General features: G+C 36.5%; 1 protein-coding gene and 1 long non-coding RNA gene across 6 annotated transcripts in view; one reads left to right on the top strand and one right to left on the bottom strand.

Moving 5' to 3' along the window:
* The window catches only part of LOC309627358, a 41121-nt gene extending 33349 nt beyond the window's left edge, over nucleotides 1-7772 (top strand). Inside the window, exon 2 of the long non-coding RNA XR_014243704.1 lies at nucleotides 897-7772. This is a non-coding gene — a long non-coding RNA (uncharacterized lncRNA). The remainder of the gene's footprint in view (nucleotides 1-896) is intronic.
* PPARGC1A (PPARG coactivator 1 alpha) overlaps nucleotides 7066-19850 on the bottom strand; it is a 466423-nt gene continuing 453638 nt past the window's right edge. For all 5 annotated transcript variants that reach the window (XM_082389218.1, XM_082389214.1, XM_082389217.1 and 2 more), the window contains exons 11-13: nucleotides 17711-17832; nucleotides 17228-17379; nucleotides 7066-10978 (exon numbers count right to left, since the gene is read on the bottom strand). In XM_082389218.1, coding sequence (XP_082245344.1) covers nucleotides 10875-10978; nucleotides 17228-17379; nucleotides 17711-17832 — 378 coding nt within the window. In that variant the 3' untranslated portion in view covers nucleotides 7066-10874. The remainder of the gene's footprint in view (nucleotides 10979-17227; nucleotides 17380-17710; nucleotides 17833-19850) is intronic.

Here is a 19850-nt window from a genome sequence, read left to right as displayed (position 1 = left end):
GTATGTGATTTTTTTCAGAGCGATCTTAAGCATAGAGGGTAAAATGTTAAGATCTCATACATGAGGCTCTATTCGAATATTTTATGCACTTACGTGTCTGTTTGGTATGTTTTCTAATTAAACCTTAAAAACATTTTAAAAAGAGTCTGTGACAGTATCCATTTTGCAGCCATTGTTAAGCCAGTCATTGCTGGAATGTTTTCTCTTACCCTGGAGACTGATAGCCCTAGACTATTTTTTTAAGGTTCATAGAATGCCAAAGACCAAAGTCTGTGATGAACTACCCCTCTTTCCCTGTTTATAATTTTTTTCTTTTTATTTATTTATTTTTTATTGGAGTATAGTTGATTTACAATGTTGTGTTAGTTACTGCTGTACAGCAAAGTGATTCAGTTATACATATATACATATATATATATATATATATACACACGCACATTCTTTTTTATATTCTTTTCATTGTGGTTTATCATAGGATGTTGAATATAGTTCTCTGTGCTATACAGTAGGACCTTGTTTATCCATCCTATATATAACAGCTTACATCTGCTAACCCCGACCTCCCACTCCAGCCCTCCCCCAAGCCCCCTTGGCAATCACCAGTTTATTCTCTATGTCTGTAATTCTGTTTCTGTTTCATAGATAGGTTCATTTGTGTCATATTTTAGATTCCACATATAAATGATATCATCTGGTATTTTTCTCTTTCTGACTTATTTCACTTAGTATGATAATCGCTAGTTGCATCCATGTTGCTGCAAATGGCATTATTTCGTTCTTTTTGCCCTCTTTATAATTTTAACTGACCTCGTTGAGCTTGGACACTGGATTGGAAATGTAGCACAAATATTGCAGTGTTAGAAACTGAGCCCTCTTTTCTCTACTATTGATTCCAGGTACAACATGGACACTACCCCCAAAAGGCCATCCATAATCTCAAACTGTGAGTGTCTAGTGATTGATTGCTTTCCACAGTAATCCTAAGACCTTACTGTAGAAATGTTAGCACTGGAGAGAGAAATCCAGACAAAATACACCTGAGAAATTTTAAGAAGGTCCTCTATCATGAACAGCTGATATTCAAGATGAAAATGACTATACACACAGGAAAGAGAAAGCAGTCAAAAGGTGCCTAGTGATTACGCCTTCAGCTTGTCACATAGCTTAGCTTTAACCGAGAAACTTTTAAATAGTGTTGGGAAAACCGTAAAGAGTTATCAAATATTGATTATTTTTGTTATTGAATACCTAAGTGGTAATGGTGCACCAACTCCAATTTAATTTTAATGCAGGCAGGAGGTCTACTTTTTTTAAAGTTGATTGGCAGTCCTTTTAAATCAAATTGTTTACCATGGGATCACAGCACTTTGCCATTCCTGCCCATTAAGTATGAGAATCTCTGGCCTCAACCTCATAGACATTAGTAATACCGCAATATACCTTCCAGAAAACACAAATACACACGCACACACACATATACATATGCATATATGTATACACACATATGTACATACACACATATACATATATACATGTATACATATACAGTTGACCCTTGGACAACATGGGTTTGAACTGCTAGGGTCCACTTATACTTGGATTTTTAAATATGATGTGATGTGGAACCATGGATATGGAGGGCCGACTGTAAAGATATTCTTGGATTTTTGACTACACAAGTTGTAGGCACTCCTAACTCCATGTTGTTCAAGGATCAACTGAACATATATACATATACACTTGTGTATGTGTATACACACACACACACACACACACACACACTTTCTCTCTCACACTCCTGCTAAGAGTGCCCTGCTGTTGTTATTAGTAAACACACAGTTTAATTTTTTTCTTACTATATTGTCAACTAGTCCCTTCTGCTCCTAGTACCTAGTATGGTTTCTGGCCCATTGGAAGTGTTCAGTGAATGCAGAATGAATGAATGCATTACATAACATTCATTCATTCTAACAAGATGGTAACAACAAAACCACACAAACTTTTCAATCACCTCCAACAGAAAAATGTTTTCTTTTGGGCATTAATATTTTATTGGTGGAGGCATTATATATAGGAAACAGTCAATTAAATAAGTGTTAGGGTCAACTGGACTTTACCCAAATGTTGGCAGATTCTCTACACCGCCATTTTCTCCTCTATAAGGTGAGAATAATGGTACACTACCTCATTCTTTACTTAGGAGGATTTATCAAGAAAATTCACATAAAGAGTCAAGCAAAGTGACTAGAAGATTGTAAGCCCACAATAAATGTTAGCTGATACCACCATAGTCATTACCATTATCCTCACTGTTTTAATCACAGCCTGAATTTGCTGGACTTTCGAATGGAAGATAGATTTTCATATTAGCCTTCTTACTGCAGCAGAAAGATTCATCTAATTTGAAAATTAAGATGTTAGAGGAAAAGACTCAGATTAAGTACCATCGTTATCTGAGGTGGAATTGCTGAGCAACCAAACAGCCAGGTGTGTCACTAAGACCAGATTCCGAGAACAGAAGCCTCCAAGTTGATCAAGTTTCCAAATGGAGATGGTAAGGTTAAGTTTTTAAGAGCATGCAAAAAAAAGAGCAAATGATGCCTTTAAATCATCCCATTGCCATGAATTTAAATGTCTCCATGGTATCTAACAGATATGACTTTTGAGGGGGTTCAAGTTTAACCTTCAAAATGCTGCAAGTCTCTGAGGCTCCCTTGCTGCAGGTGGTGACTCTGGGGATGGTGAAACTGAACCAATTAGAAGGAAAAAATGGGATCTTCTGCAATGCATCATTGGAAGGTGAAGAGTCCTGTTTATTGTATGTACCTGTGGTATCTTTTTATCATTCCCCAAAAGTAAAGCTGAAAATTTCTCTCCGAAAACCTCATTAGGGAAACCTCTAAGAGCCTCCCACCAATGTTAACAACCCAGGCAGTAAACAGGATTTTAATAACTCCTCCAAGCAAACACCAGGTCGGTAAAGGCCAATTGCTGTCTAGCTGACACAGAACCACACACACATATGGAACCAGCTTTGTAAGGTCCATTCTCTTATTCACAGCTCCACTACCCTCGCAGTTCAATTGCCCATTTTGTTTATATAATCCCACAGGCTGAGTTGGCATAAAAGGCAAATAAGAAACCAGGGGGAATCTTTGCCCAAACCTTGCTCTGTACCTGAAGTTCAAATGTGTTTGGTTAACCTTCTATTTATTCCTTCTCTTTCCTTCAGCTGAGCTTTCTAGTTTTAGTACTTGCCATGGTGAGTCATGGCAGAATGTGGTTCAATGAGACCCTGGCACCATGTGACAGAGGAACTCTTATGAGCTCTCCATCACTTGTTTCATTCATCAGGCGCATACACTGACACTCTCTATGGATGTCACCATACCTGCCATTAAAAATGGGAAAATGTCAGCCATAACACACAGGTACTTCTCAACCTCAGACACAAAGGCCAAACATTTGGTGGAGAACTCCAATTTTTGCTTTCCTTCTAATCATTTTCCTATTGGATGGTTTGATAGAGATTCAGATGTTGACCCTGGGAAAGGCAGCTCATTGAATAGTACCAGGATGTTTTGTAGCCAGATAATTGGAAGAACATTAGGCCATGTGTTGCCCTTGATCATGAAGTTACCTGACACGAAAGTAACATGGCCACATCACATGTTGTGTCACCTGATTACTAACTTATCCTTCTCTGGCAAGCAGAGTAATTAACCATCATTCTGTGATAGTGTACACACATTCCTACCAACAAATAGTGACATGCTTACAGAGGGCAATACCTCTAAGTACTACAAAACATGAGTCATTTGATTAAAGGGTATAGCAATCAAGCTGAAAACATGCCAAATGATTAAACTAGGAACAAACACAGCCTCATTTTCTTTAAGTCTTAAGTGTGCTGGGAAGCTCTGGTAGGAATAAGAGACCTGGTTGGAAATGAAGTTCCATTTAAGAGCATTGATATGAATGATTTTCAACACCACCAAAGTCAATCAAAGGAAAGTACCTGTGAATTCCCTTAAATGACCTGCTGGAGAGTATTGTGTGGTAGCTATATTACTATAGTCCCCCTTTTTCTCATCAATTAGTAATGTTAAAGAGAAGCTTGATGATAGAGTTCCTAACAACGGCAAAAATAAATTCTCTCCAATTAAGTAGTCTAATAAGCTACTTAGGGTTTTACCACTTAACATTCTTTCCTTCCCATTTAATTTCAGCTTTCACTTGGATGTCATCTGGTTGAAAATCCATCACAGAAAACTACATGGAAAAAAAGATAATGTTGCTAAGTGCTCCCAATGTTCCAAAACGAGCAGAAGTACAACATTTTTTCTAAATCAACCCAGGACTTTCCCTAAAAATTCAGCTTCTTCCTACTAGAAATTAATATATGAAAATGGTCAATATGCAAATTTAAATATCACACTGGCTACTCACCTTCAGTAAGTGTTATCTGCATACATTTGGAACAATACAGTATTTTAAGGTTCTTGATGATACTAATGCCTTGGTGTGCATATGTGCATGTATAATTATGCTCATTTAATTTAATCAGGAAAATATTATAGGATCATTTGGTTTTCTCCTCTAAAAGTTCTCTCACTTTTTTCAATTAATTAATTCCACTCTTCCCCTTTTATAAGTCAGCCGATGGTAAGTAATGGTTTTAGGGTTAAAAGGAATATGATCACATTCCTGTAAGAATGATGGACAGAAAAGAGGCAGCGGGGAAGGGGGTGGTCTCTTGTCCTTATCATACATCCTAATCAAGGAAAAGTGTTAGGCTTTTCAGTGGGAACCTGGTCCTAGAAATATCCAAATTTTCTGATCATTTCTTCCTGCAAGTTTCCAGCCTCCCTGAATGCTGAGAATTTGCCCCGGGGGCAGTCACCTGGTTACAACAGAAGCCCAGGAAACAAGCTCATGTGACCCACACATTCCACATGCTTGACTGGAGTGGAGCTTGTGGGGCTTTGCAGAATTACTGGAATCACATGGGATATACTGAGGGGAGCAGGAGGGTAGAGGACATTTAACTGAAACCATGAACTAGAAGAGTAGATAATGTCGCGGTAAGTAGAATAAAAAGGACCATGTTGATTGAAAGGGAAGAAACATGACCCAAAACTCATTGCATATTATCTTTCCCCCACCAAGGAAATCTTATTTTCTTTCTCATAGAAGAAACTTTGTTCCTTTTCCCCAACATGTTAACAGAGACCAGTGAAAAGAAATAGGCTGCTTTGTGCCCATCAATAGAATCTATACAGCATCTTTTTCCCCAGGGATTAATTCAGCTTTTGATTAAATCTTTCTGAGATTTAAATCATGATGTTCCAAACCTCCAAGGAGCTCCTCTATGAGTTGTGACCTTATTTATTGCTCTCTGCTGTTTGATAAAGTGTGAAGATTGATTTATAATAGTGTATACTGTGTTTGAAAATAAGAAATGGTAAAGAGAATCGCAAAATACAAGATTAATATAAACATTGCAAAAAGTACATCTTGGTTATAACATTCTATGATTAATACTGAGTTATGACTATGTAGCTAGTGACGCTAGTGTCAAATGAGTATAGCAGTGCTCTCAGAGCTGTAAATTATACCCAGTGATCAGCTAAATAATGCTACAATTAAGAGAAAACTGGCAATGCTGAAAAAGGATTTTGAACCAATATCACATTGTATACTTTAAACAGATTAGTTTGGAGGACTTTTGAATGGAAACAAGCTCCTTTTAAATAAACTATTCATATCCAGTGTTCATTTATTTTAGTCAGCCTAATTTTGGCTTCAATAATTATTTTGCCATTAGTATCATTAAGGATGGAAGCGATTTAATGTTTGAGGACAACATCAAATGAATCCTCTATCTCTAATCAGGATGTCCCTGTGTAAGACTAGTGGCTACTCCTTTTTTTTTTCTTAAAAATCCCTCTTTACCCTCAAAAGGTTTTTAAGGGTAAAAAAGTTAACCCTTTAAAAGGAAGACTGTCATTATTCTATTGCCCTTGCTAATTCCAGCCAGAAGATTCAAAATGCCCTATACAATTTAAACACCAGTGGAGACAAGTCACAATCTGAGGCTTATCCACTGACTGAATCACAGTTGTAGATGAATGCAGTTATTTGGGTAAGATAACGGTAAGTTTTTATTTTCTATTTTGATAAAATAATTGGCAAATCTTACAGTGCTATAAAATAGACAGAGAGCCATGGGAAGTGCTTCTTGTGTTATTTAGTAGATTTCGATGTACTATTGATAGCTCTATCACAATTCCAATAATTATGAATACGTTTTTCTGTAGGAGAAAGGGGGGGGGGGCTGGGAGCTGGAATATATTTAGCCACCTTTCCCCATGTCTAGGCTTATGCTGAATCTTGCAATGCAAGTGGCTGGGAGTGAGGACCACATCTGAAATCTGGACATGGCAGAGCACTAATAACACATTCTCTGCAATCTCTGTCATGAAGATCACCAATCACCTACAAGGTGCAGTGGACATCCTGACAGCAAGCCGTACCAGCAGAAATCTATCAGCTTGTCCCATATTTAACCTGATGACTTACATATGACGGGGGGACAGGGAGATGCATTCTGTTACAAGTCTTCAAAAAATATTCAGTCCATGCTATACACCAGAAACTAACATAACATTGTAAATCAACTGTAAATAAAAAAAAATTCAGTCCATTAGAGTAGAATTGCTTCCTAAGCTGACATATTTAGCAGGTTTCTCACTGGGGCAGTGGCTTGTACTTAAAATTCATACTTTCCAGGGTTAAGTACAAAAACAGAGCTAATCCGTTTGATAAAGTCCCACATCACTTCTCATTATAGAAATCACCACTTCCGCCTTTGCCATTTGAAAGGAGACAAGGTAAAATACAGAAGGTGCATGTTACCTTAGAGCTGAAATCCATCCATGAATATGGAAAAGCAGGGGGAGGGGGGAGATCCAGAGAGGAAACAGAATAACGATAAGCAAGTAATGTGTACTGATCTGAGGAATATGCCAGGAGCTTGGTTATGATAAATAAGAAAAGCAGAAGTAGATTTGAAACATTCGTTTCCCTTTATTAGCTCAGTGAGGCTGATGTGTACTGCACATTTAAAAAAAAAAATCACAGGAATTTTCATACAATGAATAAAACCACAACAATACATGTAGAGTTGGCAGGTGGGAAAAATAAAAAGCCCGACAAGGGCTCAACTAATCGCTCACTTTCCCTCTTCAGCATAGTTCAACCAACAGTATTACACTTTCACCTACAAATCTTATAGTAGCTCCATCAAATCAGCAGTTCATATTATTGAAAATGTCTGTCACATAGGTACAAATTTAGAATCATCACATTATATTACATGGCTATTCTAGGTCATCTATAGATCAGGTCTTAGACTACAGTGATTGAAGTTCTCGTTACAGCCATCAAAAAAGGACACATAATCATTACCTACTGTAAGTTCACATCTAAAGGCATGAAAAGGTTTCCTTTTTTTCAACTGACCCAACCATCATACCCCAATAGTGCAAAGTTCCCTCTCTGCTGCTTTGAATGTTGACAGCCCAACCGTTGCTCTCAGAGTCGTTTAGCAAAAATTGATTTTGTTGCACTGGAAGAATTATTCTGCTACATCTCTTGAAAAAAAAAAAAAAAAAAAAACCCACATTTCTAAAGCACCAGTTCAGTTACCAAAATTGTAGATGTGGTACTTACCACAGCATGAAGGCAATGGCCCGGGGTCATCTAAAAATCCTACAGATCTATGCTGAAATTTGCCTCCAGTGATGATGGGGTGCATGTGTTCATTTGAAATATTCTCTCCAAAAATAATTTAAAAAATAAAAATAAAAGGAACACAGTTTACATTTTGATGGGCTACCCACAGTGTCTGCATAAGATACAAAAGCTCTATTTGGATGGTCTAGTGAGTCTCTCTTTGCACTAATTTTAGATGCAATTTGAAGTCCATGGAAGAAAACTATCTTCATGGTAACAATATTTGTCAGGCCAGAAGGGGGGATAAATGAATCCTCAACATGAAATCTGTAGTGTTGTCTTTTCATAAGTAAGAAAAGAAACCTAGATTTTTACTCATGTCAACAATCCAGGGCAAAAAGGAGAATGTATTGAAAATTGGATCACAAAAAATTTCAAGGCAAAATAGAGAAAGCATCTGGTCCTTGAACACATAATATGATTTACTAAATATTGATTTCTTAAAAATAATTTATTGCTCTTAATAGTCTTTTTTTTATTCTTATTCTACAACAGAAGATACTCAAAATTCAGAAAGAAAGACTGTAAACTTTAGTTTGGCGTCCACACAGAGTTAAAATACCTGCATTTAACCTACAGAACAACAAGAATTAGGCGGATTAAAGATGTGTTACGGTCGTAACGCAGGACCTGTGAACAAGTTCTTTTATTTCATAGTATTTTTATTGCTTTCTATCTACTTAGAAATAAGAAGCCAAAAACTCAAGCAAGCATCCGACAGGACAGACAGTGGATTCACTCAGAACACAATATGCTGGTGATAAATGAATGCAGCTTTCAAAATGAGCTGCATTGGCCTGGGGGTGAAATCCATTTTATAAGATTGTGTTGGGCGAGAGAAAGGAAAAGAACGATTACGTAGTAGGTATATCATGTCTTCCAGGAAAGTCATGTCGGCCAAACTGTGATCGAATCTCAATTTAGAAACTTGAATATACACGCCAAACTTTACTGACTTCCATTCCAGGGCTCCACACTCAGAGGAAATCCTGATGCTCAAAAATGGAGGTTTTTCTGAAGTTTTTATTGAATTTAGCAGAAGCAATGTCATCAAGAACAACTTCATGGTCACGTCAGAGGCCATGCTAGTGCAAGTAGAAACACTGCTTCTGCAAAAGCGGAATTTCCCAAATGAAACACTTCAACTCCAACCTGACAATTGCCATGCATCCTAGGTAGAAAATTTCCACTGGCTTTATTATTTTCATCATCTCATAATTTATAATAAATAGGCTATCTGCAACTGATAAATATGTCTCTTTAGTAAACAAAGGAATGAAATATCAGTATTTATACAGGATGCATAACTGTAAAAAATACAGATAAATACCATCATCATACTCTGCCAAGGGAAAGAGATACTGGCTTCAAAGATAGTCTTCAGACACACATTAATTATTGTAAAAATCATACTGTAATTATTACCTCAGCATTTTGTATCAAATTAAAATCACAAAAATTAAAACAAAACAGCATTTTAAAAAGATTTCTGACCTCTAGTTTCAAAACTACTGTTGATAGAGAAAATAAAAACATTTCTTAATGGTTACCCATTGAGAGACTTTACATAAAATCATGATATCTTCTAGAAAAATTTTAGATGAGAAAATTTCATTCCCCTAACAAATCCAGTGTATAAAACTTCAAAGAAAAACAAGCAACAAGAAAATGTGGAAAAATATCGCAGAAGTGGTTAATACCTTTAGGGGGCTAGGAGATTTCTTGACAAGATGCTTGGATCGAAGCTCACCTAAGAAGGGATGGTTGTGCGTAAAGCATCGGTTTGTTGTGTTGCACTCAACGGACACACACACTGTCCTTTTTTGTTTGTTTGTTTTGTTTTACAATCAAATATATATAAGCGGTAAGTTCAGCTTCTAAATATGTTAGTGTACAATAATTGTTTCACCTCATAGTTACATTTGAATATTCTCGATTAAGAAAAATTTAGCAGTTTTGAAAAGAAGGCTGCATTTACAGTGCATAGCTGTAACAAAAAAAGAACATCATTGTATCGTATGTACACAAAATAAAAATACTCCATTTAACATCTGTAAATACTTAACTACATCAGAGAATGTAGCAATTATACTATCTGAACACATCCCAGAGAGTTCTACCCAACTCCCATTAGCAATGTAACACCGTGCTCGCTCCTAAGAAAGAACCACTGAACAAGCTGCACGCTTGACCATTGACAAGGCTTTTGAAATTCGCTGTGGAAGATCAACATTTTGGACATTTACATGGGTGTCATGAGAAAGGACGAACTACAGAAACTTCAAAATGTTAGGAAAGTTGAGCTCGGTGCCCGAAGTATCCTTTCCCACCCAGATTCCATGGCAAAAGGAAAAAGGAAAAAAAGAAAGAAAAAAAGGGAGAGAGAGAGAAAGGACATGAGTTCTACGGAACCTGCAGTTTCTTCGGGATTGTCATATAATCATTACGTTATGAGAGAAAGCTTGCTTCAAGTTGATGTTGCACTTTCTTAAAAAAAACAGAGTACGGAGGCTGATGCCCAGACATCAGTGGCTGTCATTTTAGGGTGGCTTGTGGTTGGTTGGTTTTCTTTCCTTTTGGATGTACACATTTTTTTTTCCTTTTGAATAGAATATGAACATTTTGAAGTTCTAGGTTTTAAGTGTGTCTTCATGGAACTGCTGCCATTTGAAGTGGTTTGCCCTTGCACGCTCTGGTCAGGTGCCCCCAGTCCCCACCTGTACATACACACTTCCCCCAAACCAGGCAAACACACACACCGTGTATACACACACACACACACACACACACACACACACACACACTCCATCACCAAGAGACTCAGGGAAAGCAAAGCTGACACCCATAAATAAACATGTGCTTACTGGGTTTCCATTCTGTCTCTTGCCTCTTCAGCAGCTGTGTTCATGTAAACCATTGTTGTTCTTGTTGTATTGTTGTTGTTTTGTTTTGTTTTTGTACAGAGAGTGTAAAGTAGGAGAAATTCCTAAGTATGACTTGCAACAGTCTGTTAGGGAAGGACGCGCTGTCCCGTGAGGTATTCACCGTCCCTCTGTCATCCTCAGCCAGGGAACATGTTACCTGCGCAAGCTTCTCTGGGCTTCTTTCAGTAAACTATCGAAATCCAGAGAGTCATACTTGCTCTTGGTGGAAGCAGGGTCAAAGTCATCTGAGTTTGAATCTGAAAGAAACCCAAGCCAGATTTAGATGTACCCTTTGCTGATGGTCATTAACTCAATCATCTAATCTAAGATTACCTGATTCAAGAGCAACTTATCCAATCGATATACTTTAAAAAATATGCCCAACTTTTATTAGTATATGATATTGGTGTTGGTGTACACATATATATGTGCATATATTTACATATATATTTTTTCAGAAGGTATTTATATGTATGAATATTAATATGCATATATATATTTGCAGAAGGTATTTTTACAGTATATGGTACTGGTATATATACACACCAATATTTTAGTTAATTAATTGTATATTTATATATTTATTTATCTATTTATAGCACATGTATATATCTGCAGAGGGTAAGGAGTGACGAGCATTCAAAACAGTCATCTATTGACTCATTTTAGATTTAAACACTCCTGGGAGGTAATCAGAACAGACCTTAATATTTCTTTTCAATAGCAACTTAGTCAATCAATATGCTTTAAAAATAAGCCCCCTCTCCCTTCCTGGTAGATGACTTACCCAAGGTTCCCCAACCACTTAGTTGGAGAGGTAAAAGTAGAAGCTGGAACTAATTTTCCTATTCAGTGGGATTGATTGCATTAAGCATGAAAGCCAGTTGAGTGGGAGAGAGGGAATTGTCAGAACTTCACCGAATCATCGCCCTGCTGCTCCCCTTTCAGGCGGGAGGGACATACGATCTCCAGTACCTTGAGGGACCCCAGCAACAGTGGCACAAACTCTCCCCAAATTAGAAGGTTTAGGAAAATGCTTCATGTCCAGAGAGGGCAAATGCAGCCTCTTTACTCACTAATAGGAGAGGAAAAATATACCCGCATAAATAAAGCCATGGTCTTTCTTAGATCCTTAAACTAGTCCAAGTAAGCTTTTGTGCAAAGCTCCACATGCCACTTTAAGTGGCCCTGAACAAAATGGGTGTATGTCAGCCACCTTGGACGTCAAGTAAAATTCTGTCAAATATTTCTGATTTTTCTCCATCGACATCTATGAAAAAGTCAACTATTTCTGCTGGTGTCTCAGCTGGAGAAAAGGTATCTTGGAAATACAATAGAGGGCCTCTGGCAAACACATTCATGCTTTGGAAAGCACTTACTAGAAGAGAAAACTAAACCTTTCTGGGAAACGTTAACAATCTTACTAAAATATAAATATTTGTGTTTTACCCAGATTAAATTACAAAATAGAAACGCTCGGTGACAGAAAAGGGTAATACTGGATCATATGGGGGCTAATCACTGACCTCACAAGGTGTTCTTCTGAAAAGGTTGCAAATCCCTCAAGCTCTCCAGAACCAGGTTGATTCCCCTTCCCCACCGCTTCAATCTACTTTAAAGACAAGGAAATTCCTTCACATTTTTTTTTTTTTCCCATTCTCACCATCCCTTGTCTTTACCGCATTTCTTTTTCCAGGTAAGATGAACAATTATAGTCAGCCTCAGATATAAAAACAGGATAAAAAAGGCCCATCTTTCCTCACTAACATTTTATATGGTCCATCTTAAATTACACTGGCTTACACTCTTCTCTTCATAGCCTAATGAATACTTTGCTTGTATAACCAAAGCCTCACGAGTAGCTGTTGTTCAAATCAAAATCTTTTCTGTAGACACACAAAACAAGTCCTGCTCATTATCAGAGACTAGCCTGAAATCAGAATTCCACTTGCATTGTAGATGAAGATGGAAGAGTTGTCCAGTGATGGCAGTCTGTGTGACATAAAGTCAGCATAGAACCATCGAGAACATATATGTGTATCTTTCCTTGGAGGAAATTTTGAGAATATTTAAAATGTCTTAATTTGGGATTATTCTACATGAAACCCAGAATAACAGTGTTTCTGTATTTTCATTAGTAAATACTAAAAGCACTTTGATACAGTGGGTTTCAAGAGTTTCTACACTGTGAAATACAGTGGCTGGTGCTTACGTATATACCAACTTTCATGGGCATACCATGTCAGTCGGCACCCACAAAATCTTTCTCATTTCTTGAAAAGACAATGTGTTTATATGCAACTCCTGTGGCAATAACATCCACTCCACCCCTTTCCCTCCACTAAAGGAAGGATATTGCAACACAAGTAAGAGATAATGAAATTTTTATAGGAATAACCTGAAAGCCACTCTAACAAATTAAAAAAATAAATTTTTATAATTAATAATACTGTATTAATAGAAACAAATCACATCGCAACTGTATTCCGAACACCTAGAAAACTGTTGGCACAAAGTAGGCACTCAGTATTTGTCTAATGAATGTATTAATCTTGAACACCCACATATTATTAAAAACGTGATTGAACATATTTGTGTTTAGATCTGGGATTGATTTACCAATGAATGGCAAGGGTATATGTAAAGTTACATATGTATTCAAGATGTTGATAATATAATACATTTCTTTGAGTTAATAAAGAGTTTGTGACCAATGTTATTTGTTTACTTTTTATTATTTACAAATTCTAAGCCATAACTAATTCCTGATCAAAATGATCATATTCTTAATCGTGACCCATCCTTCTATTTTGACCCTATAGTCCTAATTTAATTTCTGTCTTTCCTCTTTGAGATTTTTCATCAAGCTCTTTCAAATGGAAAGATCTATTTGTTTATAGAACAGTAAACAGAAAGACACACAGATTACAGATTCATAGAAACCAGACTTAAATATTGGCTTCATCATGGTAAGCTTGATCATCCCTTTAAATTCTGAGTCTCATTTATAAATCTGGCTCGTAAATAGTAACTAGAATCATTGTGTTTTGCATTAATAGTATTGTAAGTAACGATTAAGTGGCCTCAACAGCAGAGAAATGGAGACCTAAATAGACATTTCTCCAAAGAAGACATACAGATGGCCAACAGGGACATGAAAAGCTGCTCAATATCACTAATTATTAGGGAAATGCAAATCAAAACTATGATGAGTATCACTTCACACCAGTCAGAATGGCCATCATTTAAAAGTCTACAAATAATAGATGCTGAAGAGGGTGTGGAGAACAGTATGGAGGTTCCTTAAAAAACTAAAAATAGAACTACCATATGATCCATCAATCCCACTCCTGGGCATATATCTGGAGAAAACCGTAATCTGAAAGGATACATGTACCCCAGTGTTACAATAACCAAGACATGGAAGCAACCTAAATGTCTACTGACAGAGGAATAGATAAAGAAGATGTGATACATATATACAATGGAATATTACTCAGCCCTAAAAAAAGAATGAAATAATGCCATTTGCAGCAACATGGGTGGACCTAGAATTTATCATACCAAGTGAAGTAAGTCAGACAGAGAAAGACAATTATCATATATCACTTAAATGCTGAATCTAAAAAAAATGATACAAATGAACTTACTTACAAAACAGAAATAGACTCACAGACATAGAAAACAAACTTATGGTTACCAAAGGGGATGGGGGGAAGGGGGGTGGGGGGAGATAAATTAGATGACTGGGATGAACAGACACACACGACTATATATAAAATAGATAAACAACAAGGACCTACTGGATAGCACAGGGAACTCTACTCAATATCTTATAATAATCTATAGTGGAAAAGAATCTGAAAAAGAATATATATATACATGTATAACTGAATCACTTTGCTGTACTCTTGAAACTAACACAACATTGTAAATTAACTATATTTTAAAAATAGCAGAGACATGGGATATGGGAGCTCACTTAATTTAGGAGAGCAAATAAAAATTTTAAAAATTGATAATCTATCTTAAATGATAGGTTGCTTTACTTTTGGTAAAATTAATCAGTATCACATCATGTCACTTTACTCTTGACATACACGTAAGCTCCCAACCCCTCTAAGAGTCCAGTATATGCTTATATGCACGTTGTATTCAGCATTCATGGCCCTAGGCACTTAACTTCAACTATTCAGGGAATAAAGACAAGACATATATGATGTTGTTTGGTTCCAAAGCTGGCCCCTGGTGTTGATTCTTTCATTTTAAAATAACTTGAAATTTATAACTTCTCATAACAATCATTTTTATTATAATTATAGCTACTATTCATTGAGAATCTATTTTGTGCCAGACACTGACACTATGCTAAGGGCTTCACAGATACATATTTAATCTTCACAACCACATTATAATGTATTTTACAAATGAAGAACCAGAAGCAGAGGGAGTTTAATTGCTCAAGGTCAAAAAGCTAACTCAGGTTTCAAAACCAGGCCTGAGAAATTCCAAAGCCAAGGCGCTTTCAACTACACCAGGCCTACACTCAGATGGACTCCACTTCCTGCATTTATAAGGCTGGAGGGAATTGGAAAAATCCATGCTATTACAATACACATCAAACACACCTTTCAGGAAATCAGAGCTAGCTTAGCAATGGCAAAGTTTCTATTGCTGCTGGCAAGGCAGAGAGATAACTAGAGGAGAAGCATTCTTCTTAGAAGTATTTCAGGGAGGCTCCAGTTCAATTTGGAAATACTATCCCATGCTCCCTTTACCAGTGATGAATCACGATCTAAAGGCCCCTCTAGGTAGCTTATTTTAAACTCTAGATGTTTGGAGAGACTAGAAAACACCCTGGTCTTCATCACTGAAGAAAATAAGTCAAATCAACTCAAGACTTCAATCTGTCTGGCCTGTTTTTATCAGCCAACATTTGAACAAATGACTTGCCACCTTTTATATTTTCATCCCTAGGCGTCTATCTCTCTAACAGTCAACTGCCTCTCCCCTGCTTCATACTATCTATTTAGCTTGTGAAGTGAATTATAGCATATTCCCCCTGAACAATGCACCCCACCTGTATCAATTACTCTAGGAAGACATCAGTTCAGCTGAAGGAAGAAAAAAGCCCTGTATTTGGTATTCATTTTTTTGTCTTTATACCAAGCCAAAGCAAGTGCAGATAGACATATAATAATGCTTAGGAGCAGATTTATTTGTTAATTTCATGATGATTATTATAAATTGATTTAAATAATTATGTCATATGCACAAGACATTTGCCATTCTCCTTCCTTCATTATTTCATGAAGGAATTTAAAGGTTTACAATACACACATTAGTTAGGGAATAACATGGAAAGGAACAAAATTAAAATTGGAAAGGAAATCAAGATGTCCATCGTGGCATTATTTATAATATCAAAAACCGAAAATGTGTTTAGCTATAATGGAACAATTAAATATAATGGCACTATTTGCCAAATAGAATACTATACAATCATTAAAATATACTGGTAAATTATTTTTGATCCTTTGAATCACAGTGGAAAATGAACTTATATAATATTAATCGAGAAAAGCAGAACTTAAAAGTGTATATATACGTATAATATGACCTCAACTATAAGAAATTTGACGTTCTGAGACAAAATACTGAACAGCAAATCCCATACTAGGTAACATGGTTATCTCTAGGTGATAGGCTGATAGGTGATTTTACTATTTTTCTTAATACCTTTTTATATTTTCCAAATGTTACCCCTTGAGTCTGTACAACTTTTATAACAGGAAAAAAGGAATATTTATCTATTCTTCAGCTTCCTTACCTGTAAAATGGGGATGATAATATCCACTTCCTAGGATTGTTCTGGTAATTAAATGAGAAGATGCTTACAAAGCCTTGGCACAGTGCCTAGCATATAGAAGCACTAAAAAAAAACAGGGTTTTTTTTCTTCTTTTGTTTTAAAGAAAGTACAGTGTGATTTAGCACATGAAATTTTACTTTCTCCTCTCTGAGTGTAATGTGTAGAAAATGTTGACATTTCTAAGAGTTTGTGAGATAATAAGGAAAAAAGAATAAGACTTTTGCATATTCTGTTCTGCAAAGCAGTGATGCCAATGTTATAGCTTGTACAAAAGGATTCAGGGTAGGCACGGAAAGCAGTAAGAGATTACAGACGAATACAACACCTGCACACTCAAAACATACCACACACACACACACACACACACACAAAGACATACCAATAGTGCAGAATTTCAGCATATGGGCAGACAGTAGAAACAATTTGCTTCTTCTCTTTGTTGCCGAAACTTAAGCCCCTTGCTTCTGAAACTGTCTCGTGTGTTAAAAAATAAAAAACAAGATAAAATCTGTATTCAAATATTCCCACTAGTAAAATAAAGTGATGGTCCAACCCAATGTGCCTACAGTTTACATATGCTTCCATTTTGAGCTCTACATTATGGATTCCTCATTCTATGTACAATAAAATCCATACCTAGGTCTGCATAGTTAGACTTGAAAAATTGCTTGCGTCCACAAAAGTACAGCTCGAAGTCAGTTTCATTCGACCTGCGTAAAGTATATCCATTTTCAAGAGCAGCAAAAGCATCACAGGTATAACGGTAGGTAATGAAACCATAGCTGTCTCTGCAATGGACAAAGAAGAGAAGTTCAAAGCTAGTGAGGAAGCATTAGCATATATGACTGTAACCCTTTCTACTTTGGAGACTTCGCTGGTGCCAACGTCTGAACCACTGCATCCATTTATCAGTGTGATTGTCCTGTCAAGCAGCTAAATACTTATTTCTGGGACAGGAAATCTCAACTAGAAAGATTAATAAATAGGGATGAAAGAAAATAAATAAGGTTCTGAACTCAACATGTCATCTGTCAAAGCATTCCCATTCTAGTAATCTTATGGCCATAATTTTTTACATATGTCAGCTTCTAAACAAGAAATAATCTTGAAGATTCTCACCCATCATCCCGCAGATTTACTGTGCACTCCTCAATTTCACCAAAAACTTCAAAACGGCCCCTCAGTTCTGTCCGTGTTGTGTCAGGTCTGATTTTACCAACATAAATCACACGGCGTTCTTCCTAGGGGGGGAAAGTGAGAAGACACTTGCTAGTTCTGAAGATAGGAAAGAAGTTGAATGCTAGAAACATTTATGAATGTACAATCATGCATAATGAGAACCCCCCCAGAGCATGCCAATTAAAGCAAAACACACACTAAACCTGAACAAAAGACTACACTTGAACCAAGTTTTACTTTCCATTTCTTCAGTATCACTCTCTTCCGCCTCTCACTCTCTTCTACTTTTTCTATCCATCTCTGTTCCTTTGTCACATGAAATTTAATGTATTATAGAAGAAATGTGTGTAATGCAATCTTTTTTATCACTGAATAGCTGAATAATATCTATTAAATATTTTAAAACTTGTGACTCGATTATTAATCTTCAAAATTGGTAGGAAACTGACCTGGCTTGCAAAACTCTTTAATTTCTCCTTAACTCAGAATTCTAATGATAAAATATACACATTTTTTAGTTCTATTGACAAATAATTGACATCCATTACTGTATAATTTTAAGATGTACAGCATGATAGTTTGACATACAAATTTTGACACCCCTCAAAATATTGATTCTTAAACTCTAGTATAAATACAGATTACCTGGGGCACTTATTAAAAATGCAAATTATTGGGTTTATTCCAGCTGTATTAAAAAAATTTGGAAAGTAAGCTTCAATGATCTTTATTTTTAACAAGCACACCCCAGTGATTCTGATACAGGTGGTCCAAAGACAATAATTTTAAAAATACAGTCTTAAAATACTGGCCATTTTAAGCCATGGGTCTCCAAAGAATAAGAGCTATAAAAGAGGCTATAAATTTCACTTTGCCAATGAATCTTATTTTAGGAACAGACGAGAAGGGTGTGGCCTAATTTTCACAAGTGGAGTCAATATCATCATAATCTGAAAGTCAACAGCAATTTATAACCTACAAAATATGGGAAGAATATTTTATAGCCTGAAGATGGATCACTTTTTAAAGAACAAGAATGCATTCTTAGTGTAAGAAGTAATCGTATATCTCTTATTCCAAGAAGACAAGGCCAAAGATGATGATGTTTCTCAAACTGAGAAAAGGTTTTTCAAGAACGTAAGAAGTTAGTATAACGAAGTGCTTACCAGTTAGCTTGTATGTCTATCAATGGCAGACAAGAATGAAATGAACTTAAGGTTGGAGAGATTTAAGTTAGATGGAGGCAGAGACTAGGAAACACAGGGCAACGGTACAGATTTAGCTTGCCTAAGAGTTTTCTCTGGATGTGCTGAGAATATCTGAGAATATCTTTTTACATCTTGGATGATGCAAAAAGTCATTTAGGCTTAAAGCAAAGAGATGTCCTATGTTATTTACTGAACATATGTCCATTTCATGTGCCCAGTATTTAGCAAAGAACTTGGCAAAGAGTGGACTCTCAATGTTTGAGAAACGTAACTGAACAATTCACAGATCCTATAATATATATCCTCCTAGGTGATTTGATCATCCATGTTTCTTCTTTTACCATATGCAACACTCATATTTCTGTTTTCATCAGGGAAGTTCCTCTGAGCTTCAGATTCAAATCAACAACTATCTACTTGACATCTCAGGTTGTATGTCCCATAGGCACCTCAAACTAGACCAACATTACCCAAACCAAACTCTGTAGCTCAGCCTCTTCCCAGTGGGTCTTTCTTGTATCAGTGAAGTTAACATCATCTAGCCAGTTATTCAGGACAAAAACTCAAGTGCCTTCCTTGATTCTTCCCGCTTAGTCCCCTCCACATTTCCAATCACTCCTTAAGTCCTGTTGATTTTTACTTCCTAAATCTGCCTCTTTTATTGCATGTCCCCTAAATCAAGCTGCCAGCATCTCTTTCTGGACCAGTAAAACAGCCTCTTTACTTGGATCCTGTGTCTGTGTTTACCCTCCTCCAAACTATTCTTTCACATCAGTCAGAATAGTCTTTACGAAGAGTACAGGAATCCAATCATGCCAATTAAGATCTAAAACATTTCAATAGTTTCTCATAGCATTTAGGGAAAGACCTAA

This window comes from Balaenoptera borealis (genome assembly GCF_965194805.1).
Source record: "Balaenoptera borealis genome assembly, chromosome: 4".
In the NCBI taxonomy this organism is placed as follows: domain Eukaryota; kingdom Metazoa; phylum Chordata; class Mammalia; order Artiodactyla; family Balaenopteridae; genus Balaenoptera; species Balaenoptera borealis.
The sequence above is the reverse complement of the archived record's forward strand: the minus strand, read 5'-3'. Positions and strand labels throughout refer to the sequence as shown.